An 18,273-nucleotide genomic window follows, 5' to 3' on the forward strand; every position below is an offset into this window, starting at 1 on the left:
CGACCATGGCTTCAAACCACTATCCCTAGGATCCGATTCTTTCTTTGGCTTGCTAGTTGGGATCGTCTTCCCGCTAGGACCTCCCTCTTCACTAAAGGGGTGTGTAACTCAAACAAATGCCCCTCTGACAACGAGAATGCCCTTCATGTTCTGAGAAATTGTGTTAAGAGCCCGCCAAATGTGGGACACTTTTGATATCTCAACGGGGTTTTACCGTGGTACCATCACAGATTGAGTTTCTAGTAACCTTGAGTTAGAGCCCGCCAAGTGTTGGACCCTTTTGATATCCCAAATTCCCAACGGGTTTTACAATGGTACCATCACGGATTGGCTTTCTAGTAACCTTGAGTGTAGTGGAAAAGGCGTAATGCTTGGGTATTTAGCAGTAGATTAAAAGGCGTAATGCTTGGGTCTTCCAAAGGCGTTCTATCCCAGTTATCGACATTTGCCATTAGATTAAAAGTCTTGCCCTCTAGTTTATCATTACTGAAACCTGAAGCCTGACCCTCCTACCCCCTTATTAACAATCTAATCCTGGACATTTATATCATTTCCATTTTCAGTTACAATACCCAAATGACTTCCCAGAAAAGATGGTTTAAACTTTCAACCTCCATAGCATCAGGACATAAGAACACATTTATTAGAACCAAAATCCAATTTCCGTTTCTGAAACTCATCCCCAATGGTCCAATAGACATAGTATCAGTCAAAATCTTCCAAATTAGGGTAGTCCACATAAGGCACATCTTGTATATACCCTGGATTGGTTAACGAGAAAGGCTGATAATCACGTTCTTAATAACAACTAGTCTCACAGTTGAATGTTAGTTATAGTTAGTTAAACGAAGCAAAATACAAGTTTCTACAGCTTGAGTAATAATTGAGCCAAGTGTAGTGCCAAAGTAATAAGAACAGCTAGTAGAGTTCTGGCATCAGAGCCTCAGTCAAGTACTCGTAAGATATAAGATATCACTGAGTTTAATTTACTTCTATCCTCCTAGTCAGTCCCATCCATATCAGCTAATCAAGTCTCTTATCCACATTTAAAGCAATCTCTGTCTACTTTCTTCACAGCAAAGACCTGTATCAAAGAGAAAAACCAGACATAAGCACTGAAATGTGCTTGCTACAAGACCTACATCAGCTAATTTGTGAAGTGGAAATGGCGTTAATTTACAAGTGCCCTTGTTTGGCACGCAAGGAAATTATCAATATGTAGGAACATTATTATCATGTAAAAAAATGAACAAAGCGGAAAAGGGAAAAGAAAAGTAAAGATTTAAAAAAGAGAAAATATAATTAAGATTAAGTACTAAATGCATGTTGTGGGGGAGACATTTATGAGATTGGTTAAAAGTGTCCTCATGACGTGGGGAATGGACAACAGGATGAGGCTACAGGAATTCACGAAATGGTGGAAAAGCTTATTGGAGTTTCTCTGAATGATGGAAAGGGTGTCTAAAGAAGGAAGTGACAGTTCTTGGAATAGGGGATAGAATGGGAAAGGCAATAGCCGTACCAGTTCATCTAAGGAGGGGGACTCAAACGAATGTACCACTTCTACAGCTATCTTGAGTGGTAATAAGCAGAGGAAATTCTCTGGGGCAAAAAGACATACGATGGTGGTACAAGGGACAATGAAGAAGGGTGAGCAGCACACATTCCCACGGCTGGGAAGAGTAATGGGGATGTGATTGGTGAAGATGTTGGGGACAATGAGCCAGTTAAACGAACGACCTAGGCAGAGAGAGGACAACATTGATACCAATATGAAAGTAGCGGTTGGGGACGGAGCACAGCACCTCTAAGAGCAATGAATCTTTTAACTGGAACTGTCTATTAATGAGACGGGTTTTATTGAGATATTGTATGAACAACAATGAGATACAAGAAGTCTATTTATACAAGGCCGTAAGTATACTAATCTATCGAAGATTCTACGACAAATCCTATGGAACAACCAACTTGTGTTCCATCAAAAGAAGATGACAACTAGGCTAAGCAATTAAAGAAAGGGTTTTTTTGTCAAACACAACCTTTAAAAAAAATTCCATAACACCACCTTTAAAAAAAAAGTTTGTCAAATACAACCTTTAATAAAAAAATTTTTGTCAAACACGACATTTTAGCCAAAGTTTGAGCACTTGCAATGGGGTGACTTTCAGTGGATGTTTGAGATAGAAAACGAGGCCGCTTTGAGGAGTTCTTGAACTCGTTGGAAGTGCGGGAGTACAGGCTTTCCAACGATTATGAACACGGTGGTCAAAGGTGGCCTTATGTAGGGTAGATTGGTGTGTAATGTAAGGTTGGTCACATGCGGTTGATGTAAGTCAAAGTATGATTTTTCTATTGGTCAATTCACTCCCCTTGAACCACCACTTGCAACCAACGACCACCACAAACAACACAACTACGACATACCTTGCACTCCCCTCAACCTACATACCAAATTTCAGACCAAATAAAACATCATAACCCCATTAAAAGACCCTCGAAAACCCCTCTAACAACCCACTGTAAACCCAAATTTCCAACCCACCCCACATAAGGCCACCTTTGGCAACCGTGTTGGCAACTCCTGGAAAGCCTATACTCCCACCTCTCCAACGGGTTCAAGAACACCTCAAAGCGAACTCGTTTGCTATCTCAAACATCGACTGAAAGTCACCCCATTACAAGTGCTCAAATTTTGGCAAAAAGTCGTGTTTAACAAAAAAAAAGTTATTAAAGGTTGGGTTTGACAAATTTTTTTTTTAAAGGTGGTGTTTGGAAAAAAAAAAGTTTTTTAAAGGTTGTGTTTGACAAAAAAAAAACCTTAAAGAAAATTATAATACAAGTAGATATAGTAATATGGGTAGAACTAGTAATATTTCTAATACGCAAATGGACGTTTGAACAAAAATTCCAATATTGAATAGAGGACGGTGGTAGGTTGGCCTAAAAACGGCCGAGGCCAGGATTCGGTAGGTTCATAGTGTCCAATTTGAACTACAAGTAGATCTACATCTCTTTTTGCAGATGATAGCATCTTATTTACTAGAACAATGAGGGAATGTTCCTTCATAGCTTATCACTAAGTACAAGAGAACATGGGGGGAAATTATAACTACTCTAATTTAAAGTTGTTTTTAGTAAAAAAAAAAAAAAAAAAAGTGACATCCGGAAGAAGATTGTCTATTAAAAACGTGTTGGGGTGCAAGCACATGAGAAGTATTTGGCCTATGTTCAATTCCAGAAAGATACAGGTAAGTCATATTTACGAGCCTCAAAGAGCGTATCCGGAAGATAGCGAAATGGAAGGAGAAAATGCTGTCAAAACAGGGTAAGGAAGTCTTGATTCAGGTGGTGGCTCAAGCCATCCCCGTGTAATCGTGTATATGATTAGCTTATGTGCACTACCGAGGGTACTAATGATGAGATCCGTTCTACTTTGGGCCGATTTAGGTGGGGTCGCCGGAAGCACAATGCAAAATACATCTTGTTGTGAATGGGAGTTCTTGTGCAAATCGAAGACGGAAGGGGGTTCGGGTTTACATATCGACGTGTCTTCAATAAAGCTTTACTAGCGAAGCTGGAGTGGAGATAGGTGGTGAACCCGACATCTTTAGTGGGGAGGATTTTAAAAGCAAAATATTTCAAGCATGACTACCTACTCTTGGGCTCCAAATCTCTCCCTAACTCTCCCTGAGGGTCTTACAGTGTAAGTAGGTAATGGGCATCAAATTCGGGTTTGGGATGAAGCGTGGGGCCGAGTGAAAAATAGGAGTGTGTGCCCACGCCAAACCTTGAGTCAGACCCGAATCTTATGGCGTTGGATTTTATAGACCAGGAAAAGGCAGAGTGGCTGGTGAAGTTGCGAGCAATCATAATGGATGCTGATATTAAGCATGTTGTGGCGATCCCTCTTAGCAAGCGTTTCCCTTGTGATCAATTATTCTGGTGGCCGAATAAGAGGTATGTACACTGAAATCTGGATATTAAATGGGTCAACGAAGGCAACAACGACGAGGAGGTATTGGTGGTGTTAATGGAGATGTGGGCTTGTGGAGAGAGATATAGAAGCTCAAAATACCATCTAAGCTTGCCCACTTCATTTGGGAAGCTTGCAAGGACATCTTAGCTGTGAGGAAAAAAAAATAGTTTCTCCGCCACTGCATTACTAGTCATCGGTGTGAAGGTTCTGGGGCAGAGGAGGAGAGTTTGTCATTCTTTGATCGAGTTCAGGTGTGTGCAGGAGGTGTGGGAGGAATGTTGGCTGTAAGGTTTAGTAAGCATGGCACCCAGGTCATCGTTTATGAAGCAATACAGCTTGATGATGATCCAAAGGGTAATTTCTAGGCCAAGGTTGGGCAATATGGTATCTTCGAAATGCAAGAGCGTTTGAGGAAGAAGCAATACCTAGGGCATCACTTGTAGCTGGCTATGATAGATCTGTTATAGATTATGGTTCTACGCAGAGAGTGCAGTAACCAGTAACCAGTCGTCTCCCCCTTGTGAAGGTATTATTAAAACAAATACTGACAACGCGGTTTTTGAACAAATACTGACAATCACGGTCCCGAGATGTACTGATATTGGAGGCCCGTATGATACGAGATACCTCCAGATGTTCAAGTAAATTTTAAATAGGAAAATATCGGTAAAAACAACCGCGTTACTGCATGTATCGGCCAACTTGGTTTTATATGGTATCGGCAACTTAAACAAAAGGTACTATTGAATGCAAGTCCATAGCTAAAGAGTAAAAAACGAACATATTATAACAGACAACTTCATCATGCGATAAGATAAGTGAATAAATAGTGATTCGTGTACCGTTGTCAAATCGTATACGATCTAATTCCTTCTAGCTTTTATAGGACGCTCTGGAAAAAAGACAATAGCAAAAATTTGAGTTAAGGGAAAAATTAAACAATGATTTAAAAGGTTAGATAATCAGGATGCTTTTGGAGATGGCAATCGCGTCAATCAGGTCACAATTGGTTCACGTCAAATTAGGTCGGATTCAGATCGGGGCAAATAAGGTTGTTATCAGTTGTGGGCGGGGCAGGTCGGTCCATTTTCAGGTTCTACCGGGCCAGTTCAATTCGGGTTCCTCAGGCGAGTCATCTATCTATCGAGCCTCTAAATGATTTTTTTTCTATTTTCTTCAAACCTCTCACTCTTTATCACTTTTTTTCCTGCCGTGTTTACTAAACTTTCAAATTGGTCTTCAAAATCTACTTTAGTTTTAAATTTTGATGATCACTGTTACTTGTATAAATTGAAAACTGAATTTAACTACTTACCAGCAGCTTGGGAGTAGACACTTGATAACTTCAGCAAATGTTCGGCAGATATTGACCTATTAAACAGGAAAAAAATTAAATAACGATTTATTTTCACGGCGATTGGGTATATTAAATTGTAAATGAAAACATTCAAATCGTCTACACTCACCGTTTCCCCCCACAGTCACACAGACATTTGAACATGTCTGAGTAGAAGTTTGGGAAGTAACCCATTAGTGCTTCCTCAATTTGCTCATCTGTTAGCTTCTGCAAAAAAAAAACCAAAAACATAGTAAAAATATGAACAAAATCACTATTAAGTTATAGAACTATATAAATAATCACACCTTTTTGCCTCGAAGGTCCTTGTATTCTTTCTCATTGATATGAGTGTACACAGCATAGAAAAATCGAACAATGTCAACAGAAGTCCTGTACTTACTAAGATAACCCGACTTATTGGGTTTATCCAAAACCTTATGATAGACACCTTCGACTATTACAGTATTCCAATTCTTGAACAAGCCCAATGTCTGAAGCACTTTCTCAATGGCCACGTACACTGTATCAGTTTTAATCAGTTTTCTTAATTTGAAACAGAAATCAATTTTCTCTCCAATAGTCCAGAAATAGGGATGATCCAAAAGGAATTCTGGAAGCATAGGTATGGACTTGAACCTGTAAAATATAACGAGCCTATGAGTTAGAGATGCTAGACCCGTAAGGTTGTTAAGGAAAATACGGTGCGGTTTATGCCGGAAAGGGAAGTCAAAGTTTTCTTAAAGACTCATTTTCTTTACTTTAGGGACAAGCAAGAAAAAGAGCAAGACTGCGCTTGGCAACTTGGACCCAAAACACAAACAAGAGAAGAGAGAAAAGCGAGGCGGATTCTAACTAGGGAGATCGAAGTTCTACGCAAGACAATGAGGCCAGCTGAAGCACGAAAGACATTTGTCCTCATGCCACAGCCTACCATAGTCACAAATCTGAAAATACGCTTCGGCCCTCTAACAAATACAAGGGTAAGCAAGAAAAGAAAGAGATGCGAGACCAAGAAAAAGGGCAACTGATTCTCACGCTTTTCCTCACCTCATTTTCCGGGGAAGAATGGTAGAAGAAATCTTCCTAAGAAGCAAAATGACAAGGGCAAATCTAAGTTTAGGGCATTCCTTAATTTAGCTGTAGACTAGACCTAAAAGAGGGAACATTTGAGGTTACGTGAACAAGTTCGGGAATAGGGTAAATCTGTTATTGCCACTTTAATGGTTCGGATCTGTTGAAAACCTGGGATTGGGAAAGAAGCTTGCCTGCAATTTACATATGCAGACATGATCTAGTCCGCATTTGTTAAAGATAGGCTTTCATTCATCTTTAGGATCTTTACTTTTATCATTTATTTATTTTCGCTTCATTTGTACTTCCTCCATTCAACTCCACTCTACCACTTTACTTTTTCACGTTCACCAACGCGTGTTTTACGCGGTAAATATCGTTAGCTACGTATTTGCAAAAATTATAAAAGTTAGATATTTTTAATGTACTCGTAAAGACGAATCAAACAAGATCCCACATGAATATATTATCACTTATGTATTGAGAGAAAATCGAGATTGAATGTGCATTTGTGAATAGTGTAAAAAATAGAAATAAGTAGAGTGGAGTTGAATGGAGGAAGTATTTGCTTCAGACCCTTGCAAATGCAAAATTCATCAACTTATATGATTTTGTGCTTAATTTACGTATTACCAGATATGAATATAAGTGTAGATTATTTCAGAAAAGTGCAAAAAAATAAAGCAAAGGTACATGGAAAACCGACATTAAAATAGAATAGCCAACAAGTTTCCAGATATACACATCCCATCCTAAATGTTTTAGATACCCGTTGGATCGATTTTCGGATATCCGAAACCATTCGGATCGGATATCGGATATTGAGAATTTGAAATTTTGGACCGGATATCCAATCCGAAAGTTAAGTTCGGATCGGATATCCAATCCGCGACCATATTACTCATCCAAGTTCTGTTGTTCTCTTTGGAATTCCTATGAATTAAGCCAAAATATTGAATATATTATAAAAAGAAAAGTCACATACGATTTAATGATGTCGTCGATAAGATCCAAGAAACTCCTAAGATCGTGTGGGATAAATGTTCGATCATCATTTCCTTCAAAAGGGAAGCTAATCACGGTCTTCATCAATTGACTAAGCTCCTTAATATCATCCTTCGGTTTTGGTGAGGCTAAAGACGGTAGAAGTCGCCCTCTACCGTCTGGAGTGACAAATGTGTTAAACGACACATTGCCACATGCATAGCCAGTCTTGAACAAGTGCATTAAACCATGGATGATATCCCTGCAAACCAATAAAATCAATTATATTTGAGATGTTGTAACGAATCTTGAAGGTTTCATACCGAAAAGAAAATTACAATTGGGATTCAATCAACAAAGAAATTCTAAAGTAAGAAGGAATTTGATTAAGAATGAACAGTATTGATTGGAATGTTCTGAAACGAGATAACAGGAATTGTTGATTAAAACTGAATGAATTCATTAGAAAGGCTACTTCTCTGATTATATACTTGTGATGACCCATAACAACTCTTAACAACTTTTTTAACCAACTATGTAACAGCCTAACAAACTATCATTAACTGATTTGCTGAGTTGCCAGCTCTGTTTAAAAGAGTTGTTACATTTCATCCCCCTTCAAAAATAAACTTGGCCACAAGTTCAATTAACTGGAAATTCAGAAAATCTCTTCACATAATGTTCCCATGAAGCGTCATCGGCAGTACCTTTGGACCATTGAATCAGCAAATACACCTCATAACCATTCCCCTCTTTTGTCATTTTCCTTTCAAGTAGCACCACAGGCCCACAGGTTCAGCCCTCAATTGCTCCAATTCATCAACCATTGGAACCAGTATAGTGAGTATAGTGATAGGGTCTGTCCCATGGTGTTTTGGTAGCTGGAAGACGTGATGTATATTGGAGTGTGAAAGTTGCTATTGTGCCACCATTCTGCCAAAGGTATCCAAATTGCCCATTCCTTTGGCTTTTCACCAGTCATGCACCTGAAGTATGCCTCCAAACATTTGTTAACTATTTCAGAGAGACCGATGGCCATCGGTCTCCGGGTGACGCGTGGAGGACATTAAAAGATCTACTGCAGTTTAAAGAGCTCTTGCCAGAATTGACCAAGGCCTTGTTTGGATGAGGGGAATTGGAGGGAAAGGAAGGGGAGGGAGACAAAATCCCTTATTTGGATAACAAATGGGATAGGAGGGAAATGGAGGGGGAAGGGTTTGGAGTTATCCATTTTCCTCCTCCAAGCCTAATCAAAATCCTTCCACCGTAGGAAAGATTGGGAGGGAAAACTCCACTTCTCCATTCCCCCTCCCCTCCCCTCCCCTCCATACCCCTCCCCTCCCTTTCTATCTACTTTTGCTATCCAAACACACTGTAAGGAAAATCTTGTCCCTATCAGTGATAGCTGATAGTGATAATGGTTCTTGCCTTCTTGGTAAACCATGTAGCTTGAGTACTTGCTCAAAATACATTTTACTACTGTAGCTGCTGTGAAAGGGTGAAATAACAACAAAATGTGAGCATATTTGCTAAGCCTATCTACCACCACCAAAATAGTGTCTTTCCCTTGTGATTTTGGCAACCCTTCAAAGAAATCCATGGTAATATCCACCTAAATAGCCTTGGGAATAGGTAATGGTTGAAGTAATCGAGCAGGGGAGTGCAATAAAGACTTGTTTTGTTGGCAAACACCACAGCTTCTCAATAAATAAATTTCTGATGTCTTTCTTCATACCCTTCCAGTAAAATAGAGCAGCAGATGTTCTCTTATAAGTAGCATGAACTCCTGAATGTCCTCCAAGTGATGTGTTTTGCATTAGATTTAGGATGTCACTTCTTAAGGCAAGATCCATTCCTACTACTAATCTTCCCTTCCTAGTTAATTGTTTATTAACCTATTTATACGTGTAACTCCATACAGGATTATTTTACGATTGTCGGATTATGTGCTGTAGCTCAGGATCCTCGATCCAAACTGCTGAGCTGCTGAATATATCTGATCTTACTGCGGTAACCATAGTAGTCACTAACTCTCCACTCCCAATTTGAGACAGAGCATCTGCCACCACGTTATCCTTTCGCTTTCTGTACAACACTTCATAGTCTAAACCTAAAAATTTTGGAAGACATTTACTTTGGAAAGAACTGGTTATTTTTTTATTAAAGCGATACTTAAGACTAAAATGATCAATCTTGATGACAAAATGATGATCAATTATGTATGGTCTGCACTTACCACTAAAATAACCGCCAAAAGTTCCTTCTCATAAGTAGAGTATGATTTATGTTTATCTGATAAAGCCTTGCTTGCGAATACAATATGGTGATTATGCCCCTTCAAAAATGAACTTGGCCAGCTGATTATGCCCCTTCTTATTCGATTCCTTCCCCAAATGCTGGGAACTCATCCAATTGAATTTTCCTTTTGTGATTCCTCTGAGTACTATCCTCCTGTTCTTATACATATGATGCTAACCATGGAATCCCCAACACCATTTCACATCCACTCAAAGGAACTATCATTAAATCAGCACTTCAGCAGTCAATTCTATCTCCAATAATGCACTTCTGACATTTTTGCATACTTAAGTAATAATGATAGAATCTCCATTAGCCACTGATACTTCGGGTTAAGTGGTAGAAATTAGCAAACCCAATTTTCTTGCCGTGTTTTCATTCAAGAAGTTATGTGTACTTCCTGAGTCAATCAAAATGTGCAAGAGGTTTTTTCTCACCCTTCCAGTTATCCTCATGGGTTGGCAGGCATTATTTCCAGAAATCGCATTAAGGGAAATTATGGGTTGGTTTTCTAGTAGGGGTTCAGAGTATTTCACACCATATTCCTCTGGACATTCTCCATGAGTTGATTTATCCCACTCTACTTCGTCATTCACTTCCTCGCCTGATTCTATAAGAATCATCTGGATTTTATATAGTTTAGTCTTACACCTAGATCAGGGGAATATTGCTCATCACAATGAAAGCAAAAGTTTTTCTTTCTCCTTCCCTCTACATCAAATGATAAAGATGATTTACTTCCTCCATTCAACTCCACTCTACCATAATCTAAAATGCACAACTATTAAGGTAATAATAAACTAGTAATAGAAGTACAAATGGTTGTGTGAAAGTTGTTTTATTTTAATTAGGGTGGAGTTTGATGTTAATTTGTAGTGGGGTAAGAGTGGCAAAAGTTGTAAATATGAGTTTTTCATTAGGACAAATGGGTCATTTTACATTATATTTTAGGAAAGTGGTAGAGTGGAGTTGAATGGATGAAAAAGAAAATATGGGTAGAGTGGAGTTGAATGGAGGATGTATTTCTGAAGGTAAAATTGTTCTTTTGAAAAACAGCATAGGTATTATAGTTCTGACTGTACTTATTAACAGGGATGCTGGTAGCGGAAAAATTGGGTTTAAAGGCATTTTGTGAATGAAAAGGGTTTGGTTTTATCACAGATTTCTCCAAAATGGGTTTTTGCAAAGTTTTGGTAGCTTAATGGTGTCTTCTTGCAACCTAGCATACTCCACCGCACCAATTAGAGACCTGTGTTTGTTCCGCCTTCACAAAATGTTTAATGGTAGGTTTCGACTGACCAATAACTTTATCCAAGAAATATTGATCAGGAATTTAAATGATTCTTCAGGATTTCATACCGAAAAGACAATTACAATTGGGAGAAGCAACAGAGGAATTCTAAAGTACGAAGGAATTCGATTGAAGAGTGAATTTTATTGATTGGAATGTTTTGAAAAGAGATGATTGAATTAGAAAGCGTACTTCTCTACTTACATACTTGTGATGACCCATAACAACTCGAACTCCTAACAACTTTTTTAGCCAACTTTGTAACAACCAAACAAACTATTATTAACCAACTAGTTGAGCTGGCAGCTCTGTTTTAACAGAGTTGTTACTGATGTCTTACTTAAATCACTGTTTGCATATGGAAAAAAAAAATCATAGTTACCTGAATATGATCCAGAATTGCTCCTCAATTATTTCCCACCATTCCTCAAGGGATCTTGGGCAATGCTGTTGGCACATTAAACGGAAATAATATGTAACAGGGTATACAACCTCAGTTACAAGATAGATCGAATTTTCTTTCCCAACTTTCACTGCTTGCTCCACACCCAACAAACTCCTATGTTTGGAGCAAACATCAACAAGTTTTTGAAATTGGTTGATGTGTGGATCTTGAGCTCTAATGAAAGCTTTTTTAACAGGGCATATGTTGGTTTTTGTAAACCCCACATAACAATCATGACCGCAATATTCTTCTCGAACGATGTGAAATGAAATTTCCTCCTGCAAAATTCAAAATTATCAAAATGAGAATCCAAAATTAGAGGAATAAATCTCGGATGAAATCAAGATATTTCTTCTTTTACAACAATTTCTCTCAATTTTGACAAATTTGCTTCTTCTATGACTTCTTCAATTTTAATCATGGAAATCGTGATCTTTTGTCATTGACTATTGCATTATATGCCTCCTCTCAAGAAATTTTACAACAAAATAACATGAGCACGTAATTATATACCCTTTCTCTTACAAAAGCACTTTCATTTTGTTCTACCGAATCTTGGCCTTGTTCTTTCTCTCCTCCTCCCGTTTTTTCATTTTCTTCTTTTGTGTCCTTGATTTCCTGTTTTTGCTTTCCTTTATTCTCCCGCTTTTGTTTTTCTTTAGTCTTCTCCAGTTTTTCTTTTGCTTTTTTCTTGCTTTCCTTCTGCTCTTTAATGAGACGTAGTGCTAAAAGATTTTAAAAAATGTGGTAATTAGTATTTTGGATAGATTAAAGCATAAGTCATTTTTAGAGTAAACTACCAAGTGGTAACCTGTTTTTTCGTCCTGCTTCTTTAGCTTTTTTGCTCTTTGAGAAAGACGAGTATATTTCTCGATCAACACTTTATCATTATTCTGCTTAGCTTGTTCTAGCCCTGGCTCTATAATCGTCATGGCCAAATCATACTTTCCCCTCACAATGAAACGATCCCTGCATGAAGTCACACACAATCAAATCAGTTAATAATGACTAAGCTCAATTGTTGTGTTGCTCATCAGCTCTATGCACTTATTATCGTTAGAGATTAACGAGGTTGAGCATTATGAAATCATTATTTGGTGTCACAAAATCCAAATGTTAATGTTAGAAAGCAAACTGAATTGTTTTTTTTTTGCCAATTCTATGCCTTACTTAGATGTGTACAGACTAGAGATGTTCAACCCAATTGCAAGTCGGGTTAATACGGGTGGGGTCACATCGGTTTTAAAAATGATTATCTATAAATAAATACTAATAAAAGGCTACCCAAAAACACAATTTATTCCACGTGTCAGTGTGAAATACCCTCCATTCCTATGTGTTTCTACTGCTGAGTACTGAGTTTACACTTTGTCGATTCAGTTATTCAGTAATCTGTTTCAGTAATCTGTTTCTCCAACTATTCACCTGCCATGGGTTTAATGTATAGTCCATCCCAAGAAATTAAAGATCAGAGGTTCAATTCTATGAGTTCCAATGGATTTCTATATAAATACGAAGTTCTTAAACTTCTCTCTGTATTGTACCAATGTAGAAAAATATTTGTAAGGTATGATTTCTACGCCTAACCACTTTCGAATTTTGTCCCCAAAAATATTAGTGCAGCTTTTTTCCAGTTAGTCGAGTTGATTTTTCATTTTAAATTTAAATTAGGCGGTGGTGTGAATTTCGGATTAAGGTTTTGCTAACGATGTGAGGGGGTGCTGTTATGAAATGTATATCATATAATCCTCACACATGCGTTGTCAATATATAAGAGTTATTCTTTTAACTTTTATTCATATTTGCATGTTTGTTACTCTGTAGAATACGGTCTACATTTAAGTTTCATAACATCTTGATATTTATTTCATGATCAATTAGACGCAGCTTTAGGATTTCGAACAAGCGCAGACACACTAGCAAGGTGTATAGTATTAAACACTTTAACGTCAAAGACAAGGAGCATGCAAGTTGGTAATGTTACACATTCGTGTTCTATAATTTTACAGCACACTATTGAAATGTTGGATCTTATTTTAGTGTGGAATGATAATACTCGATCCAAATGTCGACAAGGTTGGGATCTGTCATGGGACTGTGAGATCGGATTATCATGAATAATGCTGTCCTATTGAAGAAGCATGGAGAAGCTTATAACATTCTCATCCATGGGCTAACAACTGGATCATATGGAATGTAGTAGTAGAATTTACTCCCTCTAATCTAACCCATTAGTAACATTTGTTTTGGAGGGAGTATGTTATTCAACCTCCCTAAAGTATCTTGCAACTGTATTACAGTCTCTGCTCACTCCTCTATGAATGTGAGGAGATCTACTTTTGATTTTTGCCAGACTTTCTTCATCTATTAAGTTTCACTGCTACTTTTTCTACTAGCTTTCACAAGTCTCTCTATCCTCATCTTCTCAGTACAATCTATGAGCTTATGAGTAGGGGTCTAGGGGATTATAATGAGATGTCAAAGGGGGTTTAAATCTCTGTTCTCTGTGATTTAGACTATACGACTTGGAGTCTACCAGCTACCTTTTTCTTTTGTAATTGTTACTAAGCTAAGTGAAACTTGATCGGACAAAGTCACTCTAAAATCGGATGAACACTGTCAGCTCAATTTTTGACAAAATATCAAGTAATGGTGTGGTACTAGCTGCAATCAAATAATGTCAAACTCATGAAAAGCGAGTTCTTACAAATCTGGTTTTCATCAGGGAGTCTATAAGCTTCCTCAGATCTGTACAGCCTAAGGTGGAGTAATCAGAAGAGTGCATTTTTTTTCATAATATTGGAGTTCATTGTTTACACATTGCAATGCTAAAATGTTTATGACAAATAATTGTCAAAACAAAACTCCTTGTACGTTTTCTCTTTGGACGGTCAGACTGATAAGAATCAGTTTACTAAATAAGAACAACACTTTTCAAACTATCTACCAATTCTACACAAATTTACGGAGATGGGCAAGGTTCTCTTATCATAACCAAATAATTTTTTGTCAAGCCTCATCATATTATGGTGTTATTTTGATAATTTTACTCAGAACGTACACCCATTGTCCTACTTCGACGGTGACTTGACTTCTCAATGAGTAGTCCTAATTGAAAGTGAGAAGGAGATCGGCTAATATAAAGTTTTTCACAACTTTAGAATAAGATGGTCTCAGAGTGTAATAAGACCGTCTCAAAGTGCAAGACCGTCTTACAAAAACTCTATATTCTATTAAGATACAAATTTGTCCCTAGAATTAGAATAAATGCAAAAATTATGGGAATAAATTGACAATAATGATGCCTAGGAGGTGTTCAATATATTATTCATATACCAAATAGTCTATACTTTATTTGGTAAGAGCTGTTCATGCCATAATAGTTCTCCCTTCGATTTATCCATATAAAAATATACATATACATAATTTTGAGTTGCTCTTTCATGAACAAACTTTACTCTTTCATGGACTTTTTGTCATTTGTTTTCCATACTTTGCCCTTGCCCAAAAAAAAAATTATCAAATTCTCTCTATTTCTCTTCCTCACAATATCAATCAAATCGAACAAATTAATCAATTATAGACTCGTGTCAATACAGCATATATTACTCATTAGCATTTCTATACACAATTATGGCCAAATAATCCCCATTTATTGCATTTTGTCGCCCTCCTACATGTTGCTTCAGTTATTGCTCTCATTCTTTTTCGAACAAACGGCATCAGTATTCTCACTGATTGTTTGTTGAAGTATCAAGATTTTTGCTTCCCTTTTCTTATTTTGTATCCTAAGTACAATTATTGCAAACGATAATAATCACAAGTAGCGGGGACGTATGGAGTAATATGTTTGAATTAATTGATCAAAATTCGGAATTTTAAAAAATGAACAACCCTAATTAATTAAGACATTTCCAGAAATGGAGATCCCAGATTTTGCGTTATCAAATGTTAAGTGTGGTTTATCCGGTGAAGGGGTCCGATCCAGATGGGCCGGTAGTATCCCCGGTGCAGGGAGGGGAGGCGGTGGTGGGGAGAATGATGGTTTGGACGGACGGAGTTGGTTTGTAATTTGAGAGAATTTGTTCAAAATGGAAATTGAGGGTGTAAAAATGACGAGGGTATAATAGTAGTCATTTATGTCCATGATTGAGTAAATCATGTCCATGAATGAGCATAATCCTTTTATAACCCACTTTATTTCACATTATTTTCGCATGAGGGAATTATTGCAGGGGTCCACAAACTGTTATAACTTATAAGCATGTCATATATGAAAATGACAGAGAAATTCTCATTTAAGATGAATTCTCAATTGTATATATCCGTCTTAAGAGCGGTCAATTGATCATATAATATACACAAAGATTCTCGTGTTGTATACAATTAAAAATAGGTGGACACATGTGACATACGCTATTATCGCTTCAATGCGTGGTTGTATTTGTATATTCGCCGCCGCCTTCATTAGAGGTTTTATAGCCTCATCCAACGCTGCGTCAAATGAAATACAACAAAACATTAAGTTAATAGTAATGCTTATACAAATTTAGAAATAATTCAACCCAACTAAAACTAAATAACCACTAACTGACCTATAAGATCACCCTGACGGTCCGTTATCAGCACCATTAACTGGGAAAAAATACGATCAGTATTCTTATTCCGATGATGAATAAATAGGGCCATAATCAACCTGGTAGCAGCACGGAAATCACCCGAAGTTGTAAATTCATCAACAACATTTTCAAGGCAAACCCTAAATTCAACCTCTTGAACTTCTAGCAACTTCTCAAACAACAAAACAACCTCGCCCTCACTGACATCATTAGCTTTTAGACCAGTTTTGACATGAGTTGCCGCGGCTTCGTAGTTATTAGCCTTTTTGAATAGATCAACCAATCGTATTATAGCTGCGAATCGTTCTGATAGCGTCGTCATCTTAATTATTTAGGTCCAAATCAATTATTTTTCTCTGCTAAAATTCCAAACAATAAACCCTAATTTTTTAATGATAGAGAAAACATTTTTTATTAAATAAACTGCATTAGAAAAGAAAGTAAAATCATAATTGAGATAACACTTTGGATTGAATTGTGTGGATTGTGGAAGACGATGGTGGACGTAAACAGGTAAAATCGTCTTGTAGAAGAAGAAATGTGGATTATTTAATATTAACTCACTCAACTGGTTTGAGAAAGTAAATTTTGTTTACAAGAGTAAGAAAGGGCGGTGAGAGTAATTTGATCAACAAAATTTAGGGTTTTGGGGATAGGGGTGCCTTAACCTTTAGGGTCTAACTCGAACCCAAGCTAACCCGATCTAATAGGACCTAAAATGTTGCGATCCGAATACGACTCAACCCAATATGATGATGGCAAGCAACCCGATTAGGGTGACCTGAAACCGAACTCGGCTTGACCCGAGTCAACTCGATTCATGTACAGACTCGACCTAACTATTGACCCGACCCAAATGTAACCTGAAAGTTGATCTCGTTCCAAAAGATAACTTGAAATTGACCCAAAAGTTGAGTTGAAAAAAATACACCAATTAATCATTAACAACAATTATATCGCTTTCATGTAGAGGTGGCAATCATGTCATTCGTGTGGCTTACTGATCATGTTAAGACAGTTCGGGTCATGTCGAGTTTTGGTTTGATCGGGTCAGGTTACTTATTCGGTTTGAGTCGGGTTCGTATTGGGTCACTTACGGGTTAGGTTAACCGGGTCAATGACTACAACATGTCGGTTCTGTGGACACAGAGGGGCCCACGGGGGCGCTTGGGAAACAAGCGTTTGCATTTGTGGAGTCGCCACCAATTTATTGTGGAAAATTGGAAACCGTTCGAATACCTCGTGTCATGTCAAGATACAAAGTAGTGACATAGACACTAAGAACTCGTTACCTTTAGCATTCTATGTCTAGAATGACTCTCGTGGAGGCCAATGAACACGGATGTTCACAGAGATCTGGAGTAAGGGGTGAGGGTACCTATTAGGAAGCTCTTTTGATCGAACACCTAATCCCGCCCGCTTCGATAGCGACCTCTACTAATGATTAGGGAAATTATCTATACTCGATATGTTGTCGATTATATGCATGCAATGCAATAAACAATAGATTAATCCTAGCATGTGAGAATTAACTAAGTCGGTGAACATATAATTTAGCATACAATAGGTCGAAGTAGGGATTTAAGATTGATTACATGTGAAAAACAAGCAAACAAACGATAAAAAATAATAAAGTACAATAAATAAATAGATTACAATAATTACAATGGTTTAATGATTTACGTCGAAAATATATTTAAGACGGATAATTTGAGAAAAGAAAAGGAAAATAATTAGGGTTAGAAAACGGACAGATTAGTGGTGATATTACAATTAATAGTCGACTAATACGTAAACTAACAAACTAGGTCAAAGCAAGAACGGAAGTTCAGAGACAGAAATCGCCCCGGAACCGGCGCAGCAACGCTGCGTCCCTCGGAAGAGCCGCAGTGGTCACTGTGTCTGTTCTTGAGGTGAGTTCTGGCTGTGAAGCTGGAACTGCATATTGTTAATGTTCGTTGGTGATTTAATGATCGATTATCGATATTTGACTCGAATGAAAGTGATTTAACAGGTTATTTACATGCGAATTGGTCATAAAAGCGATAAAGAATGAATTAAAGCGGACTAAAACTAATCGTGGGCGAAATATAACTAATTGATACAAATTAATTAGGTTTACTTATATTGAACTATTAAGAAGGGTTGATAAACAGATGAAAATATGTACAAAAGTTGAATTCCAAATATTTGATATGAACAAATCGAATCTCCAAAATCCAGGTTTGATTTTAATGACGAAAACCCGCA

At 37.5% G+C, this 18,273-nt stretch overlaps 1 protein-coding gene across 1 annotated transcript; it reads right to left on the minus strand.

Moving 5' to 3' along the window:
- Positions 1–770: 770 nt before the first annotated feature.
- On the minus strand, positions 771–16,663 carry LOC141612088 (uncharacterized). The gene is made up of 11 exons (XM_074430798.1): positions 16,000–16,663; positions 15,820–15,898; positions 12,216–12,373; positions 11,918–12,129; positions 11,342–11,682; positions 7,372–7,632; positions 5,621–5,951; positions 5,443–5,540; positions 5,292–5,347; positions 4,819–4,868; positions 771–1,084 (listed from the first exon to the last, which is right to left on the minus strand). Exons 1-10 carry the CDS (start codon positions 16,343–16,345, stop codon positions 4,840–4,842), a joined length of 1,911 nt encoding a protein of 636 aa, XP_074286899.1. The 5' UTR covers positions 16,346–16,663; the 3' UTR covers positions 771–1,084; positions 4,819–4,839.
- Positions 16,664–18,273: the final 1,610 nt, after the last annotated feature.

Source organism: Silene latifolia, chromosome 11, assembly GCF_048544455.1.
Source record: "Silene latifolia isolate original U9 population chromosome 11, ASM4854445v1, whole genome shotgun sequence".
Lineage (NCBI taxonomy): Eukaryota > Viridiplantae > Streptophyta > Magnoliopsida > Caryophyllales > Caryophyllaceae > Silene > Silene latifolia.